Genomic DNA, 19,204 nt, shown 5'->3' on the forward strand with positions numbered 1-19,204 from the left:
AAGAAATTCACACCTCACAAGAAGATGCTGGCTCGCTATCCCCTCGCTGTGGAGTTAAGTAAAAATTGGGAAACACCACCGCCGGTGGATTTGCAAGTAGCTCGACTGGTGGTGTCCTCTGCTCTGCCTGTAACTACCGTCACCTCTCTGTAGGAACCGACGGATAAGCGTGTGGAGGGTTGCTTGAAAGCTATTTATACCCTTTCAGGTGCTGTGCACTGGCCCACTAGTGCGGCTAATTGGGCTGCAGAAGCTATTGAAGCGTGGGCTCAGGAGGTGGAAGTAGAGCTGCCGTCCAATTTTTCTGATAATGCTAGACAATGTCTTTCGCAACGGAGCGATTAATGCGAAAATGCGCATGGTACGCAGTGCGCATGCGCTAAGTATTTTAGCTCAAAACTTAGTAGATTTACTCACGGCAGAATGAAGACTTTTCATCGTTGAAGTGTGATTGACAGGAAGTGGGTGTTTCTGGGCAGAAACTGACCGTTTTCAGGGAGTGTGCGAAAAAACGCAGGCGTGCCAGGATAAAACGCGGGAGTGTCTGGAGAAACGGGGGAGTGGCTGTCTGAACGCAGGGCGTGTTTGTGACGTCAAACCAGGAACGAAACGGCCAGAGCTGATCGCAGTGTAGGAGTAAGTCTCGAGCTACTCAGAAACTGCTAAGAATTTTCTATTCGCAATTCTGCTAATCTTTCGTTCGCAATTCTGCTAAGCGAAGATACACTCCCAGAGGGCGGCGGCCTAGCGTGTGCAATGCTGATAAAAGCAGCTAGCGAGCGAACAACTCGGAATCACCCCCATTGGGCCTAATTCTGAGTTGATCGCAGCAGAAATTTTGTTAGCAGTTGGGCAAAACCAGGGCCCTCATTCCGAGTTGTTCGCTCGGTATTTTTCATCGCATCGCAGTGAAAATCCGCTTAGTACGCATGCGCAATGTTCGCACTGCGACTGCGCCAAGTAACTTTACTATGAAGAAAGTATTTTTACTCACGGCTTTTTCTTCGCTCCGGCGAACGTAATGTGATTGACAGGAAATGGGTGTTACTGGGCGGATACACGGCGTTTCAGGGGCGTGTGGCTGAAAACGCTACCGTTTCCGGAAAAAACGCAGGAGTGGCCGGGGAAACGGTGGGAGTGCCTGGGCGAACGCTGGGTGTGTTTGTGACGTCAACCAGGAACGACAAGCACTGAAATGATCGCACAGGCAGAGTAAGTCTGGAGCTACTCTGAAACTGCTAACTCGTTTGTAATCGCAATATTGCGCGTACGTCGGTCGCAATTTTAAGAAGCTAAGATTCACTCCCAGTAGGCGGCGGCTTAGCGTGTGTAACTCTGCTACATTCGCCTTGCGAGCGAACAACTCGGAATGAGGGCCCATGTGCACTGCAGGAGGGGCAGATATAACATGTGCAGAGAGAGTTAAATTTGGGTGGGGTGTATTCAAACTGAAATCTAAATTGCAGTGTAAAAATAAAGCAGACAGTATTTACCCTGCACAGAAACAAAATAACCCACCCAAATCAAACTCTCTCTGCACATGTTACATCTGCCACCCCTGCAGTGCACATGGTTTTGCCCAAATGCTAACAAACTTGCTGCTGCGATCAACTCAGAATTACCCCCATTGTCACAGCCTCTCATTACATTAAGGAGGCGGCTTCTGATGCCAGTGTTCTGGCGACCAAGGCTTCTACTACGTCCATTCTGGCTCGCCAGATTCTCTGGTTACGGTCCTGGTCTGTGGATCTGGACTCTTAAGAAAACCCTGGAGGTGCTCCCTTTTAAGGGGAACATCCTTTTTGGTGAGGATCTCAACAAGATTGTTGCTGACTTAGCTTCAGCTAAGACTGCCTGTCTACCTAGTACTGCTCCTTCGGTCCTGAAGGTTAAGAGTACTTCCTTTCGTTCCTTTCGACCTCTAGGTAAAGCAAAGGGTCCGGCGTACCCGAAACAGGCTCGCACTTCCAAAACCACTAAGCCCAAACCTAAACGTGCCTGGGCTGCCCGTCAGCCTGCTTCCAAATCAGACAAGCCTGCTGCATGATGGGGCGGGCCTCCCCCTGGGGGATCCCAGGGTGGGAGACCGACTTCTAGGGTTTATCCAGGTATGGTTGAAGACCACTTCCGACGCCTCGGTAAGGGAAGTCGTCACTCACGGATACGCCATTTTTTTTAAGAATCGTCCCCCTCTTTATTTTTGCCTGACAAACATCCCTTCGGATCAGGTGAAGGCAAAAACTTTTCATTTGGTGGTACAGTCCCTCCTGGACACAGGAGTGGTAGTGCCGATGCATCTGGCTCAGAGAGGCAAGGGATACTATTCACCGCTGTTTCTAGTCCCGAAACCGAATGGTTCCGCCCGTCCCATTCTCAACCTCAAGTCCTTGAACAAATTTGTGAGGGTCACCAAGTTTTGTATGGAGACTCTGCACTCTATTGTTCTGGCTTTGGAGCCCGGGGACTATATGGTCTCCCTGGACATACAGGATGCTTACCTCCATATTCCTATTACCATGTCGTATCAGCAATACCTATGGTTTGCTATTGGCAACCTTCATTATAAATGTCGGTCCTTACCTTTTGGATTGACCACGGCTCCGCGAGTATTCACAAAGATCATGGCGGTAATGACGGCCCTACTCCGCCATGAGGGTGTCCGGATTGTCAAAGTCGAAAAATATAGCGACCTATGATGCCTTGTACTAACCCCATGTGCTTGCCCGCTGCACGTGCACATTCTCTCCCGTGCGTGCGCATATTCGCAGTTGCGTGACGGCGCCTCCACGGTCGTGCGCTCAGGCGCGTGATATGCGCATTTACGGTAGAGTTTGTGTGCGTCTGGCGGGCGACTCGATCGTTACATAGTTAATCTGAATAATGTATTTTATAGGTTATGGTCCCGTTAATAATATCAGTAAGTTTGTTTAGTGTAACTGGTTCATGGACAGAGAGGTCCCTCTTTACATGATACGAAGGGTCAGACAGGTTTTGAGCAGTGGTGTTTAGTATGCAACGGAAGAGTATATTACTAGTAACATTCCGGTGTTGGTTTGAAAGAGATTAATCGCTCCTGCTTATAGTTATGTTTATAAGAAGTTTATGGACATTTACTGTATTTGCAGTTCATTATCCATGCGGCGGGAATCCTGAGATTCCCTCCCACCTGAACAGATTGAAATAGTCACAGCCCACCTGTTCGAATCAACCTATGACCTTTTGTTATAATGTGAAGACAGATTCCTGTGTCCAATGAACAATGAGATTGTAGGGCCCTTTGTAGTGTACTGTATGTAGTGTATATAAGAACAGCCAGCCAGGGCCAGCTCAGTCTACTCTCCACAACGGTTTTCATCATTGACTAACTAGAGAGCTGGTGACCAGGACTGCGCAGCGATCATTCCCCAGTGTGTAAGTTTTTCTCTGTAACCAACTTATTCTCTGTTTGTATTTGCCATACTCTCTCTCTCTCTCTCTCTCTCTCTCTGTTATTGTTTAGGATTAAGACGCTGTTGTATATTGTATATTTTCAGTTATTCTGTTTAGGTGTTTTATGTTAGTGCTGTAGTGTATAAGCTGTTAACTGTTTTCCCCTTTTTACATAGCTAAATCTCGTTAGTAAAGGTGTTGGAACCTCAGCAAGGTGTCTGTGTTTCTCTAGCTAGTATAAAGGGATTCTGAGCGTCTCAATCGCTCAAGCAGCTTTTATATAATAGAGGTTAATCAGCGTTACATTGTGTTAACATTACAAGACCAAGGTTTACAGTATAAGCTTAGCCTTTCAGTGTGTTGCATACAAGGTTTACTGTGTGTCATCCTGTGAGCGTCTGCGCCGCTCGTGTTCCTCTCGTGGGCACAGCGTCCGCTACGCTAGTAGCGTAGCATTACGGTGCTCGGGCCAGCGTAAGCCGTGAGCGAACGTGCCGCTCGTGCGTCTCGACCACGGCCTAGCGTCTGCTACGCAAAGTGCGTACCATTGCGTTACCCCGTACGCCCATTGCGTACTGAGTCTCTTACCAATATATAGTGAATGTTATAAGATAAATAATTAGCTTTATCAGGATCCTACCATATCTGGACGACTTGCTGATCCTGGCGAATTCCCCAGAAATTCTCCTCTTTCATCTGGTTCTGATGGGCCAGTTTCTGCAAGCCCACGGGTGGCTCATCAACTGGAAGAAATCTTCCCTGGTCCCTGCTCAGAGCATGGTGCACCTGGGGGCATTGTTGGACACTCACAACCAACGGTTGTTTTTGTCTCAGGAGAAAGTCCTGAACTTTCAGGACAGAATTCAACGTTTCCTCTCTCGCCCGCGAGTGTCGATACACTCAGCGATGCAAGTACTAGGCCTCATGGTGTTGGCTTTCGACATGGTAGAGTACGCTCAATTTCATTCCCACCCTCTGCAGAAGCTGATTCTTGCCAAGTGGGATGGCCTGCCTCACCGGATCAGGTCTCACATGATCTTCTTGTCAAAGAGCTGGTGGCTACAGGACCATCGACTGAGCAGGGGTGTTCCCTTCTGGATCTCCAACTGGGTCCTTCTGATGATGGATGCCAGTCTGCAGGGTTGGGGCGCGGTGTTGGAGCAACACTCTCTTCAGGGTCGGTGGACCAGGGAGGAGTCTCTCCTCCTGATAAACATTCAGGAATTGCGGGCGGTGTTCAATGCTCTGAACCTGACCCAGCATATCATACAGAACAGGCCTGTTCTGTTCAAGTACAGGCAGACAACGACATAAATCATCAAGGCGGTACTCGAAGCCGCATGGCAATGATGGAAGTGTCAAGGATTCTTCAGTGGGCGGAACGCCATCTGCCAGCCATATCGGCTGTGTTCATTCCGGGGGTCCTCAACTGGGAGCGGACTTCTTCAGTCGTCAGGACGTACACACCGGAAACTGGAGCCTCCATCCAGAAGTATTTCAACTCCTAGTGGACAAGTGGGGCCTACCAGACGTAGACCTGATGGCGTCTCAACACAATCACAAAGTTCCGGTCTTCGGAGCAAGGACAAGGAATCCTCAAGCAGCGTTCGTGAACGCACTGGCAATTCCATGGAACTTTCGGCTGCATACGTGTACCCTCTGGTGTCACTTCTGCCCAGGGTGATAAGGAAGTTCAAGCAAGAAGGAGGAATCCTACTTCTGGTCGCTCCAGCGTGGCCCAGACGGCATTGGTTCTCAGACCTACAGGGTCTCTCGTTAGAGCGTCCTCTTCTGCTTCCACAATGCCCAGACTTCCTCGTCAAGGGCCCTTGTGTCTACCAGGATTTGGCCCGGCTGGCTTTGACGGCGTGGCTCTTGAAGCTTCAGTTCTGAGGGCCAAAGGATTTTCTGAGGCGGTCATTCAAACCATGTTGAAGGCCCGTAAGCTGCCTTCAGCCCGGATTTATCATAGGGTCTGGAATTCTTACTTTGCTTGGTTCGCATCTAACAATCATGACGCTTACAAGTTTAGTACGGCCAATCTTTTGGCCTTCCTACAACGGGGCCTGGACTTAGGCCTTCATCTGGCCTCCATCAAGGTTCATATTTCTGCCTTGTCAGTATGGTTTCAGAGAAAAATTGCGACTCTGCCTGATGTTCATACATTCACTCAGGGTGTGTTACGAATTCAACCTCTCTCTGTCCCGCCGGTGGCTCCTTAGGATTTGTCGGTGGTTCTGGAGGCCTTACAAGAGTCCCCGTTTGAACCCCTTGAATCTGTGGACCTTAAGTGACTTACTCTTAAGGTCTTGTTTTTGCTGGCTATTGCCTCTGCTAGACAGGTTTCAGACTTGGGTGCCTTATCCTGTTGGTCATCCTTTCTGATTTTTCACCGTGACCGGGCGGTTCTTCGGACACGCCCTGGTTATCTACCTAAAGTGGTGTCTTCTTTCCACCTTAACCAAGAGATTGTGGTTCCGGCCTTTATTTCTCCTGATTTGTCCTCCAAAGAGCAGTCTTTGGATGTGATACGGGCTCTCCGTATCTATGTAAAGAGGACAGCCTCCGTTAGGAAGTCTGATTCTCTTTTTGTACTTTTTGGTTTTCACAAACGTGGCTGGCCTGCAAATAAGCAGACCTTGACCAGATGGATTAGAATGGTGATTGCACAAGCTTATATACAGGCTGGTCTTCCAGCTCCTGCTACCATCAAAGCCCATTCTACTCGGTCGGTTGGACCTTCTTGGGCGGCCCGCCGTGGTGCGACCCTTGAACAATTGTGCAAGGCGGCTATGTGGTCCTCACTGAACACATTCATAAGGTTCTAAGCCTTCGATGCTTCCGCCTCCCAGGATGCTTCCTTTGGACGCCGGGTTCTTGTGCCCTCTACAGTGCGTCCCCTTCCATGAGGAACTGCTTTAGGACATCCCCAATGTTATCCATGTGGAACCCAGTGTACCCCGCTGCAGAAAAGGAGATTTATGGTAAGAACTTACCTTTGTTAAATCTCTTTCTGCGAGGTACACTGGATTCCACAGGGCGCCCACCATGACGCACTTAGCTTCTTTGGGTTTGTATGGCATTAGCCGCTGATACCTTCTCCTGTCGTGAGAATGTGGTGTCTGTGGCTACTAACTGTTGTCGTCTCTTTTACCTGCTACTGCATTGGACTGAGCTCCTGTGCACGGAGGTGGGGTTTTAGAGGAGGCGGCGCTGTGCATCTTGGGAACAGTCAAAGCTTTTAGCCTGTTGGTGGCTTGGCTCAAGATCCAACTCTACACCCCGATGTTATCCCTGTGGAATCCAGTGTACCTCGCAAAAAGAGATTTAACAAAGGTAAGTTCTTACCATAAATCTCCTTTTTTCAAATCCGTAATGATTGGCTGGTGCATTATCACATTACACTTATCACTGCTTTATCACTTCTCCAGGTTAATACATGTGCCCCTCAGTGAGAGGTAAGGGGCACATACATCACGCATCTATTGCCAATGACTGTGTCGGGTGATTGGCAAAATCCAACATGATGGACTATCTGGATTCACCGGCCGGTCATTGGAGTCCGCCGATTGGGGGATTGAATCTGCATTAAAGCTTGATCATAGTAAAACAAACCTTAAAAAACAAAACATTTATACTTTAGGAAGGTAAACACTGATTTGCAGATAAGCTCATATTTGAACATTTTTGCACCAGAAGCTGCAAGAAGCCGCTGAAGCTTTATTCTTCTGTATCGTAACATTGCGTAACATTGACGCTATTGACACCTCATCCCTATCCTCCCTGTTTGACTCACTTCTCTCTCCTCTCTCTCTCATGCCCTGAAAAAGCCACATCACTATACAATGCCTCCCGTGCTTCTGCTCTTGACTCTGTCACTCCACCAACCACTATTCACCCACGCAGACCAACACCTCAACCCTGGCACACCAAATGCACCAGATATCTGCAAAAATGCTCATGTACTGCTGAGCGACAGTGGAGGAAATCACGCTCTAAGGCAGACTTCCTCCATTTCAAACTTATCTTCTCGTCCTTCTTTGCTGCCCTTTCTCTTGCTAAACAGTCATACAAAATTCTCATCTCCTCCCAGTCTTCCAACCCCCGACGCCTCTTTGCCACTGTCAACTACCTCCTCTGCCCACCACCACCTCTTCTCCGATCCTCATTGTCTGCTCTTGACTTTGCCGCTTATTTTACATACAAGATTGACTCCATACATCAGGACATCACATCACACCAGACCAGCAACCAGCCACCACCGATCCCTTGCCACCCCTCCCCTTCCCTCTTACCAACTCTGACATCTTTCTCCCATGTATCTGGTGAGGAAGTCATGGCCCTCATCCGTTACACACACACACACACACACACACACACACACACACACACACACACACACACACACACACCTTCCCAATTGACCCTATCCCCTTCCACCTCTTCCGCTACCTCTCTCCTTCTGCCTGTTCCCATCTTGCCCACCTTCTCAATCTCTCCCTCTCATCAGGCACTGTCCCCTCTGCCTTCAAGCATGCTCTTGTCTTGATCCAAACACCCTCTCCAACTACCGACCCATCTCTCCTCCCTTTTGCCTCTGAACTCCTTCAGCGTATTGTCTATAACCACCTCACTGCCTTTCTTTCCTCCCACTCACTGCTTGACCCATTCCAGTCTGGCTTCTGTCCTCTCCACTCCTCTGAAACTGCCCTCACAAACGTCTGCAATGACCACCACGCAGCCATATCTAAGGGCCACTACTCTCTGCTTATTCTTCTTGACCTCTCTGCTGCTTTTGACACTGTGGATCACCCTCTCCTCCTGGTAATCCTTCACTCTTTTGGTCTCCGTGATACTGCCCTCTCCTGGCTGTCCTCCTACCTCTCTGTCCGTTCCTTCTCTATCTCCTCTCATGAAGCTACCTCCTCCCCACTTCCACTAACTGTAGGTGTCCCATAAGGTTCTGTTCTTGGTCCTCTCGTTTTCTCTCTCTATACGTCCTCTTTAGGTGAAATCATTAGTTCTTTTAACTTCCAATACCACCTCTATGCTGATTTCACTCAAATCTATCTTTCCTCCCCTGACCTCTCCCCTGCTCTCCTCACTCGTATCTCCAACTGTCTTTCTGCTATCTCTTCCTGTATGTCCCAGCGTTTTCTTAAACTCAACATGTCCAAGATTAAGCTGATCATCTTCCCTCCCTCCTGCACAACCTCACCTCCCACAATCTCATTATCCATTGATGGCACGACTATCTCCTCTAGCCCCCAGGTACGCTGTCTTGGCGTAATCCCTGACTCCTCCCTCTCCCTCAAACCACACATTCAGCACCTCTCACGAACCTGTAATTTTCATCTCAAAAACATTTCCAAGATCAGACCTTTTCTCACCCAGGATGCCTCCAAAACCATTATCCACTCACTGATCATTTCCAGACTGGACTACTGCAATCTCCTCCTAACTGGCCTCCCCGACCATTACCTCTCTCCACTCCAATCTATCCTCAATGCTGCAGCCCGGCTCATCTTCCTCTCCAAACGTACTACATCCACCTCCTCTTTCCTACAAGCCCTTCACTGGCTTCCCTTCCCTTACTGAATCCAATTCAAACTTCTCACACTCACTTACAAAGCCCTCACCCACTCCTCTCCCATCTACATCTCTGACCTTATCTCCCTTTACTCTCCCACCCGTCCTCTTCGCTCTGCTAATGCACGCCGACTCTCCTGCCTACGGATTACTTCCTCCCACTCCTATCTCCAAGATTTTCACGTGCTGCACCACTTCTCTGGAATTCTCTACCTCTCCCCCTCAGGCTCTCCACCTCTCTACAAAACTTCAAACGGGCTCTTAAGACCCTCTTCTTTACCAAACCCAGCCAAATCTCATCCTAACCCTCTGTCCCATGCTCGGCCTACCCAATCTGTGTCACCCCTGTCTGCCCCTCCCTTTAGAATGTAAGCTCTCACGAGCAGGGCCCTCTTCCCTCATGTGCTTATACTTTTCTTACTTTAATAATCCTCAACTGCCCAGATCCTGCAGTTTTTGGCCACCATGATACTTATCTCAGTGTCATCTGCTGATGTAGTTATGCTTAGTTACCCTGTACTTGTCCTATATTGTCTTCAACTGTAAGTCACTGTTTTCCTGTTTTGATTATGTGCATATGTACTCTGTAATTGGGCGCTGCGGAACCCTTGTGGCGCCATATAAATAAAGGATAATAATAATAATAATCGTACGTTGCATAATGAGACTTTACATATTCTTACCCACAGATTGTTTTCAGCAAACAGCGTAGAAGAAATATTTGAAAACTTGAAACGAGATGGGTCCCCGTTTGCTCTGCAGCAGCTCCAGGTAAAGGTGTTATAAGATTTACATTTATACTCCAATAATATGATGTTTAAAAGGACTCTAAACAGCAATATGTCTTTTGTGCTGTGTTTAGGAAATGAAATGGGAAAATACCATCTGTACACTCTGTGTGTGTGTGTGTGTGTGTGTGTGTGTATATATATATATATATAAATATATATTCATATCATCTCCCTTCTGTCCTAATCATGTCTGATAAGAAGGTAAAGTGACTTCTTCCTGCAGCATAAGGCCTGATTCATGTTTGTAAGTAAAGCAAGACAGCAAGCAACTGGGCAAAACCATGTTGCACTGCAGGTGGGGCAGATTTGGGTGGGTAATATATTATCTGTGCAGGGTAAATATTGGCTGCTTTTGCATGTAGCCCACAAATGTTACACCGTTTTATTTTTACACTGCAATTTAGATTTCAGGTTGAACCCACCCCACCCAAATCGAACACACTCTGCACATGTTACCTCTGCCCCACCTGCAGTATAGCATGGGTTTGCCCAGTAGTTTGCTTTTTTTGCTTTACTAACAAGTGTAAATCAGGTCCACAGTGAGGTGGGGGGTTTGTAGACAGAGTTGGGTTGCGGCAACACATCCATCCGGAGCCACCGTGGGTGGTGGAGGGGGGGGGGGGTGCAGGTGCCGCGGATGGGGCCCGGAGGTACTGTGAGTGGGGTAGAGGCGGGTAATGCTTCTCCTCCTGTCAGCAGCTAGGCTGCTGTCCTCCCTTTGGCAGTGGCTCTCCCGGAGACTCGCACAGCAGCCAGTCACTATTGTTAGCGCCGGTGTCCCAACGCTCCACATTACAGGGATGAAGATGCACTCAATAAACTACAGCTCCCAGCAGCCCTTAGCACCTGAGTGCTTCGGCCCTATGGCCTGCTGGGAGCTGTACTTTATTTAATGCGTATACGTCCCTGTAATGCCGCGCGTTGGGACACCGGCGCTAACAATAGTGATTGGCTGGCAGAACTGAGTGACTGGCTGAATCAATGTAAAAGGTGAGAGTGCTGTGCAGTGTCAGTGTCACTGCTCACCCACTGCACTGCACAGCACTGTCACCTTTTACATTGATTCAGCGTCCAGACATTACCCTCCGCGATATCACCCACTCTATCCGTTACATTAGCCATCTCAGCGCTTCCGGGCCGTCAGACCAGGTGCTGTGTTGCGGAGTCAGGGCCTCTGGGGATCTGTGCGTGGCTGTGGCGGGGAGGCACTTCTGTGACATCACATGCATAGGAGGCTCCGGGGCTCAGAGAGTATGCGGCACAGGGAGGGCTATGAAAGTCTTCCGCTACGCCGCTTTCATACACATCTCTGCCAGTGGCTGCAGCAGCTTTTGTTACACCTGCGCCGCGGCTAGGGAGTGGGGATTGTTGATGGCGGAGGGGGCAGGTGGACTGGCAGCAGGACATAGGGGGTCATTCTGACCTGATCGCTGCACTGCAATGAACTGCAGCGAGCTATCAGGTCAGAATGACCCCCATAGGACGCTGCAGTAAAAGGATTGTTTTCCCCCCTATCTACAGCGCAGAGACTTGCTGCAGATGCAGTGACATACACTCCAGCTGGACCTTTTTGGCAGGTACAGTCCCTTTTTTTTATGGTCTGTACCGATTTTTGGGGCTCCAAACTTCCATTTAAAGTATAGTAAAAGGGGCGTGGCCACGTCACTGTACCCGTGGCCACGCCCCCTTTTTGAATGTGAATCAATGTTTATGTGTAAATTGCTGGAGGGTATATTGCTGCAGATGCAGTGGGGCCTATTTTGGGGTGTGGACCTGGAGCTGCAGCTCCATCAGCCCCATTGTTAATCCTGCTCTGGGAACACACAGCAGGCAAAGGGCAGATCCTCCCATTGGATGTAACCTGTGTGGGAGGGCGTTTCTCGCCCAGTCAGCTGTGGACTGGGTGTGATAGACCTGCCACTAACCCAATGAGAGCTCCTAGCCACGCCCAGTGTTATACATACAGTCACAGAGTCACAGATCTGGGCTATTATATAGGAGATAATTATTATTATTTTTTGTGTGTGTTTTTTTGAGGGGGAGGGGGGAGGGTATTTCAATGTCAATTTGATTTTGAATAGAGTGTATAGAATGTGACGCTAGCAGTACTGGCTTCTAGTGGTGTTGCTAGGTGTATTTTGCGTGCATTATATCTGCCGCCTATGTACGAGATCTGCAGTGTAATCCTTTAATAGACTGCTCAGCAACATTCACAGTGTCTGAGACAAACAGCTTATAAATAGCCGAGACTGTGTGTACAGTCCACGGAGACCTTTATACATCTAAGTATAGCGCTGTGTTCACAGCGTGTTTATACTCGTGTGTCTTCTGACAGCGAACCATTCCTTGCCTGCCGTGGGACATGGGACCATTTGATGAACCGGGAAGTTTTAGGACTTTGCACGCTGGATTTGTATAGAAAATGGGAAACAACGCAACATTTTTATCATCATCGATCAGTAGACGGATTGACATTTACACCCTCCCTGCATTTAAATATAAAGTTAGAACTTGACACATTTGTTTTAAAACGTCATAATACATGTTCCATGTCAGTACCCGGGCAGTATGTGGTCGCGGAATGAAAGGATTGACATTCATTGAAACATAAATCCAAATTTAACAAGGAATGTCAGGCATTTATTATTTAAATGTATGAATCTGTTCTACACCAGCAATGCCAGCTGACAGTGTTAGGATTTACCAGAACTTACTGTTTATAGTATAATCTGATGAAGTGTGCTGCGATGTGTGAAACGCGTCAGTACTTGAGACTAGGGAATGCCATTCATGAAGTGGTTTAGAATCTTTAGTCAATAAATTAATATATAATCATCGTCACACAATTGGAAAATACTTCCCGTCATAAAGATAGACATTTAAAAAGTACAAATCCATTTTCCGGTTTACCTGCGCCCATGAGTGACCACACTGCTACAAAGTGTTCTCCAACGCTAGTGTACAGCATAGCACTGTTTCCAATGTGCTGGATAGTGAGTGTATAGCAATCTTGCCATTGTGGTGGCTAGTGTACAGTATAGCATTGCACCCAATTTGGAGGCTAGTGTACAGTATAGCATTTCACCCAATGTGGTGACTAGTGCACAGTATAGCATTGCACCCAATGTGGTGGCTAGTGTGCAGTATAGCATTGTTCCCAATGGGGTGGCTAGTGTGCAGTATAGCATTGTTCCCAATAAGGTGGCTAGTGTGCAGTATAGCATTGCGCCCAGTGTGGTGGCTAGTGTGCAGTATAGCATTGTTCCCAATGGGGTGGCTAGTGTACAGTATAGCATTTCACCCAATGTGGAGGCTAGTGTACAGTATAGCATTGCACCCAATGTGGTGGCTAGTGTGCAGTATAGCATTGTTCCCAATGGGGTGGCTAGTGTACAGTATAGCATTGTACCCAATATGGTGGCTACTGCACAGTATAGCAGTATTCCCTGTGTGGCTAGTAGTATTTCACCAAGTGTGGTGGCTAATGCATAGCAATCTTCCCAATGTGGTGGCTAGTGTACAGTATAGCAGTGTTCTCAATGTGGTGGCTAGTGTGCAGTATAGCATTGTACCCAATATGCTGGCTAGTGTGCAGTATAGCATTGCACCCAATGTGGTGGCTAGTGTACAGTATAGCACTGTTCCCAATGTGCCAGATAGTGTATAGCAATCTTCCCAATGTGTTGGGTAGTGTACAGTATAGTATTACAGCAAATGTTCAGGATAGTGTAAGACAATATGGTGCCTAGTGTATTTGGTGGCCGTAATACTGTAATTCTTGGCGGATGCGCATGTAGAATGGTTCCAGAAGACTTTAAACCCCTTATGCCTATAAATTTACTGCAGAATTTGTTTAAAGTATCCTGTATATTTGCTTCTTTTTTTTTTTTTTACGTTTAGGAGCAGATAATGTGTAGGTTTAGGAGCAGGTCATATGTAGGTTTAGGAGCAGGTCATGTGTAGGTTTAAGAGCAAGTCATGTTTAGGTTTAGGAGCAAGTCATGTTTAGGTTTAGGAGCAGGTCATGTTTAGGTTTAGGAGCAGGTCATGTTTAGGTTTAGGAGCAGGTCATGTTTAGGTTTCGGAGCAAGTCATGTTTAGGTTTAGGAGCAGGTCATGTTTAGGTTTAGGAGCAGGTCATGTTTAGGTTTAGGAGCAGGTCATGTTTAGGTTTAGGAGCAGGTCATGTTTAGGAGCAGGTCATGTTTAGGATTAGGAGCAGGTCATGTGTAGGTTTAGAAGCAGGTCATGTTTAGGTGCAGGTCATGTGTAGGTTTAGAAGCAGGTCATGTTTAGGAGCAGGTCATGCGTAGGTTTAGGAGCAGGTCATGTGTAGGTTTAGGAGTAGATCATGTGTAGGTTTAGGAGCAGGTCATGTGTAGGTTTAGGAGCAGGTCATGTTTAGGTTTAGGAGCAGGTCATGTTTAGGTTTAGGAGCGGGTCATGTTTAGGTTTAGGAGCTGGTCATGTTTAGGTTTAGGAGCAGGTCATGTTTAGGAGCAGGTCATGTTTAGGTTTAGGAGCAGGTCATGTGTAGGTTTAGAAGCAGGTCATGTTTAGGAGCAGGTCATGTGTAGGTTTAGAAGCAGGTCATGTTTAGGAGCAGATCATGTGTAGGTTTAGGAGCAGGTCATGTGTAGGTTTAGGAGTAGATCATGTGTAGGTTTAGGAGCAGGTCATGTGTAGGTTTAGGAGCAGGTCATGTTTAGGTTTAGGAGCAGGTCATGTTTAGGTTTAGGAGCAGGTCATGTTTAGGTTTAGGAGCAGGTCATGTTTAGGTTTAGGAGCAGGTCATGTTTAGGTTTCGGAGCAAGTCATGTTTAGGTTTAGGAGCAGGTCATGTTTAGGTTTAGGAGCAGGTCATGTTTAGGAGCAGGTCATGTTTAGGTTTAGGAGCAGGTCATGTTTAGGAGCAGGTCATGTTTAGGATTAGGAGCAGGTCATGTGTAGGTTTAGAAGCAGGTCATGTTTAGGTGCAGGTCATGTGTAGGTTTAGAAGCAGGTCATGTTTAGGAGCAGGTCATGCGTAGGTTTAGGAGCAGGTCATGTGTAGGTTTAGGAGTAGATCATGTGTAGGTTTAGGAGCAGGTCATGTGTAGGTTTAGGAGCAGGTCATGTTTAGGTTTAGGAGCAGGTCATGTTTAGGTTTAGGAGCGGGTCATGTTTAGGTTTAGGAGCAGATCATGTTTAGGTTTAGGAGCAGGTCATGTTTAGGAGCAGGTCATGTTTAGGTTTAGGAGCAGGTCATGTGTAGGTTTAGAAGCAGGTCATGTTTAGGAGCAGGTCATGTGTAGGTTTAGAAGCAGGTCATGTTTAGGAGCAGATCATGTGTAGGTTTAGGAGCAGGTCATGTGTAGGTTTAGGAGTAGATCATGTGTAGGTTTAGGAGCAGGTCATGTTTAGGTTTAGGAGCAGGTCATGTTTAGGTTTAGGAGCGGGTCATGTTTAGGTTTAGGAGCAGGTCATGTGTAGGTTTAGGAGCAGGTTAGGTTTAGGAGAAGGTCAGGTTTAGGAGCAGGTTAGGTATTAGGAGAGTTTATGTTTAGAAGCAGGTCGGGTTTAGGAGCAGGTCAGGTTTAGGAGCAGGTCATGTGTAGGTTTAGGAGCAGGTCATGTGTAGGTTTAGGAGCAGGTCATGTGTAGGTTTAGGAGCAGGTTAGTTTTAGGAGCAGGTTAGGTTTAGGAGCAGGTTAGGTTTAGGAGCAGGTTAGGTTTAGGAGCAGGTCAGGTTTAGGAGCATGTCAGGTTTAGGAGCAGGTTAGGTTTAGGAGCAGGTTTGGGATTAGGTTTAGGAGAGTTTAGGTTTAGGAGCAGGTCAGGTTTAGGTTTAGGAGCAGGTCAGGTTTAGGTTTAGGAGCAGGTCATGTGTAGGTTTAGGAGCAGGTTAGTTTTAGGAGCAGGTTAGGTTTAGGAGCAGGTCAGGTTTAGGAGCAGGTTAGGTTTAGGAGCAGGTTAGGGATTAGGTTTAGGAGCAGGTCGGGTTTAGGTTTAGGAGCAGGTCATGTGTAGGTTTAGGAGCAGGTCATGTGTAGGTTTAGGAGCAGGTCATGTGTAGGTTTAGGTGCAGGTCATGTGTAGGTTTAGGAGCAGGTTAGGTTTAGGAGCAGGTCAGGTTTAGGTTTAAGGTCAGGTTTAGGAGCAGGTTAGGTTTAGGAGCAGGTTAGGGATTAGGTTTAGGAGAGTTTAGGTTTAGGAGCAGGTCGGGTTTAGGTTTAGGAGCAGGTCATGTGTAGGTTTAGGAGCAGGTCATGTGTAGGTTAAGGAGCAGATCATGTGTAGGTTTAGGAGCAGGTCATGTGTAGGTTTAGGAGCAGGTTAGGTTTAGGAGCAGGTCAGGTTTAGGTTTAAGGTTAGGAGCAGGTTAGGTTTAGGAGCAGGTTAGGGATTAGGTTTAGGAGAGTTTAGGTTTAGGAGCATGTCGGGTTTAGGTTTAGGAGCAGGTTAGGTTTAGGTTTAGGAATAGGTCAGCCATCTTAGTCACGCTTAGTAATGGCCATGCAATGGTGATGTTTATGCAGTAGAGTGTTTTTTAATAAACGTTTATGCATAAAGTCCCTAAAAACTCCTAAGGCGCATGTGTCCCACAGTGTCTTCTCTACTCACAAACGTGCTGGTGTGATTGAGACGCATATTTTCAAAAATGTCTTGGAAAAGTGCTGGGCGTGTCTGAGTGGTGGCAGGGAGGTGTCTTAGCGTATGCACAAAGATGCGTGTTATGGGAGTGTCGCACAGACCCCCCAGCCAGTCACAGCGGCAGCCATACTCAAGGCGGTGCTGGCGTAGGCTTCCATGGTGCGTCCGGTGGTGGCGTCTTAAGACGCACCAAGTATATTACAGCATCTACAGTTCATAGTGGACGTCTCTCAGGCCTTGCTCATCCATACACACAGCTGTACACCAGGGGTGGGCATTGTAGCGCCATTGCCATGAAGTCACTGACTCAGCCGCAGCAGTCTCTGCGTCCCCCATTGAATCGGGCTTTAAGTGCGCTGCTCCTGCACCCCGGACGTCACCAGTTATGGAGACCTGACCCAGGGATAACCTGCGCAGTGTCCTGTAAATTAATCTGCGTGCTTGTCCCACCAATGCTGTGATAGGACGCCGTCCATTTCCGACAGGAATTTCTCCATCACGTGGAGCTCAGGAGCGATCACATTCTGAAGACATTGGTTCTAAGTAATCATAATGTAACCTAAGTGGAAGTTCTGGTTCTGAGAAGTCGCGTTGCGCTGCTTGGTGTCTTCGCTGCGATATGACACGTGTACTGTATTTTATGTTGCTCAGACCAATAGTTTATAAAGGCAATGAATACTTAACCAGGCCTGTGTAGCATTTACCTCTGTTGACGTTTTTCTTACAACAGACACTTTCAAAAATGTCTCCGACGTCTTTGAAGATGACCTTCCGCCAGCTGGAAAGCGGCTCGTCACTATCGCTGCAGGAGGTGCTGACGATGGAATACAGGCTAAGCCAGGCCTGCATGGTAAGGATAACTCTAGGAATATAAAGCTCCGTGCTGTCTTATTGTGTTAGTGCCCATTAACCTATGAGGTTACAGCAAGCGTAGAGTAAGGAGCGGGCGCAGGAGCTATTTAATTGCTATATGAAGAAATACAATATGATGAAAGTGCTGCGGTATGTACACAGGACGAACAGGCCAGCCAAATGAAATACAGTGATATATCACTATAGTGCTTTATGCCCAGTGATGGGACTACCGCCGCCGCAGGGGGTGTGGCCAACACAGCGCCTGAAGGAGAAGACGGCACGGCGAGTGTCCTGTTCTTTTCTTTAGAGCAGGTTCCTGGCTGTGCCATGTTTCGTCCCTGATTCTCAGACTTAATCAGGTTTTGTTAGCAAACCAAAAAAGCCCACTAATGGGTAAAGCCATGTGCACTGCAGGTGCGGCACATGTAACATGTGCAGAGAGAGTTAGATTTGGGTGGGTTATTTTGTTTCTGTGCAAGGTAATTACTGGCTGCTTTATTATTACACTGCACTTTAGATTTAGGTTTGAACACACCCCACCCAAATCTAACTCTCTCTGCACATGTTACACACGTTAGTTTACCTATAGCATACTAGGTATTTAGGATTAGTGTTTCTGCGCGGCTAAGTTGCAAAGTCCATGGCGCGCTAAGTGGAGCTATTTGGTGCGATTTGAGGATAGATGTATATGGACCCACCTGTAATATGATATTTATATGATGCACCTTGCCGAGTGATACACCTCTGAAGAAGTCACTTGCGATGATTGATGAAACGCATTAGGTGATTATATACAAAAGGAGACCATAAGATTTGGGAGGCTCTCTGTGCGGCCTGCGAAGGGTCAGCGATACCATAACGTGGCCGCATACTGCTATTTTCTATGTGATATATCACATTACAATATTACTGATGTCTAGTCACTCTGTATTCACTGAGTCAGAGTTGTACGCTAATCCGATGGTTTGTGTACAATTCAGATGTTGAGAGGTCTGTGCAGATCTGCGTGTGCGAGATCACTTGCTGTGTGCCGCAACGCCGCAGTCTGATCCACATGCACTAGCCTATCGGGGGCAGGGTGGGATGGTTTTACAGAACGGGGGCATGTAGAGTCCAGGATCTACCTCTTCCAACACAACCGCCCTAAAACGTCCTATGCGGCTCGTACCGCAGGCTTGACTCTTTGGACGGAGTGCGCTTTTGGAGACTTCCTTTTCCCTACCACTCTTCCGTCCTTCTCTTTTTCTTCTATTTAGAAGATGAGTGCTGTCCACCTCCGGATGACTTAGCATCCGCACGCCTCTCTTGAAAATAAAGAATTTATTAAAAAAAAAAAAAAAAGACCCATTTTTGAAGAGGTGCCTGGTGCTAGCAGACTGTCACGGGACATGGTGTGCCGCGAGACGCTGTTTGGCGCGACCGCAGCAACAGTGTATGAAGGCACATCTGTATTAAGTTTAATGTATATCCTGCTGTACAATGAGCAGTGTAGCACACACAATACGTTGATTCCCGCGTGGAGACCGGCAACACAATGCCTGGTTCGCTATTATAATTGTGTCCGCTATTATACACGTGGATCCAAACTCTTGACTTTAGTGTCTACGGAATGAAGCAGCTGCAATTGTGTGGATCCACGATTGTCCGTAACGACAATTCCTATATGAGTAAAAGCGCTAATTATAAAGCAGATTGTCGGAAGGAGTGACAAGTTTCAGGGGGCGTACGCCCTACCTCGGGTATAGAATATGCCGCAATCATCCGATACACTCTATATACCAGTTAATTCTAATGATTAATCGGTAACCCAGCAATGGCTGATACCAGTGTGTCGTTACCAGGGGGGTGCGTCACTTATGTTTTTTATAGCATAAAATAATTTATAACAAGGGGAAATGAATTGTGGA

General features: G+C 47.4%; 1 protein-coding gene across 1 annotated transcript in view; it reads left to right on the forward strand.

The window, feature by feature from the left end:
- The window catches only part of HIBCH (3-hydroxyisobutyryl-CoA hydrolase), a 180,877-nt gene that overhangs the window by 122,584 nt on the left and 39,089 nt on the right, over positions 1 to 19,204 (forward strand). The window contains exons 11-12 of the mRNA XM_063932227.1: positions 9,708 to 9,789; positions 17,173 to 17,292. Of these exons, the coding sequence (XP_063788297.1) occupies positions 9,708 to 9,789; positions 17,173 to 17,292 (202 nt within the window). The remainder of the gene's footprint in view (positions 1 to 9,707; positions 9,790 to 17,172; positions 17,293 to 19,204) is intronic.

The sequence above is a fragment of the Pseudophryne corroboree genome, chromosome 7 (genome assembly GCF_028390025.1).
Source record: "Pseudophryne corroboree isolate aPseCor3 chromosome 7, aPseCor3.hap2, whole genome shotgun sequence".
NCBI lineage: Eukaryota > Metazoa > Chordata > Amphibia > Anura > Myobatrachidae > Pseudophryne > Pseudophryne corroboree.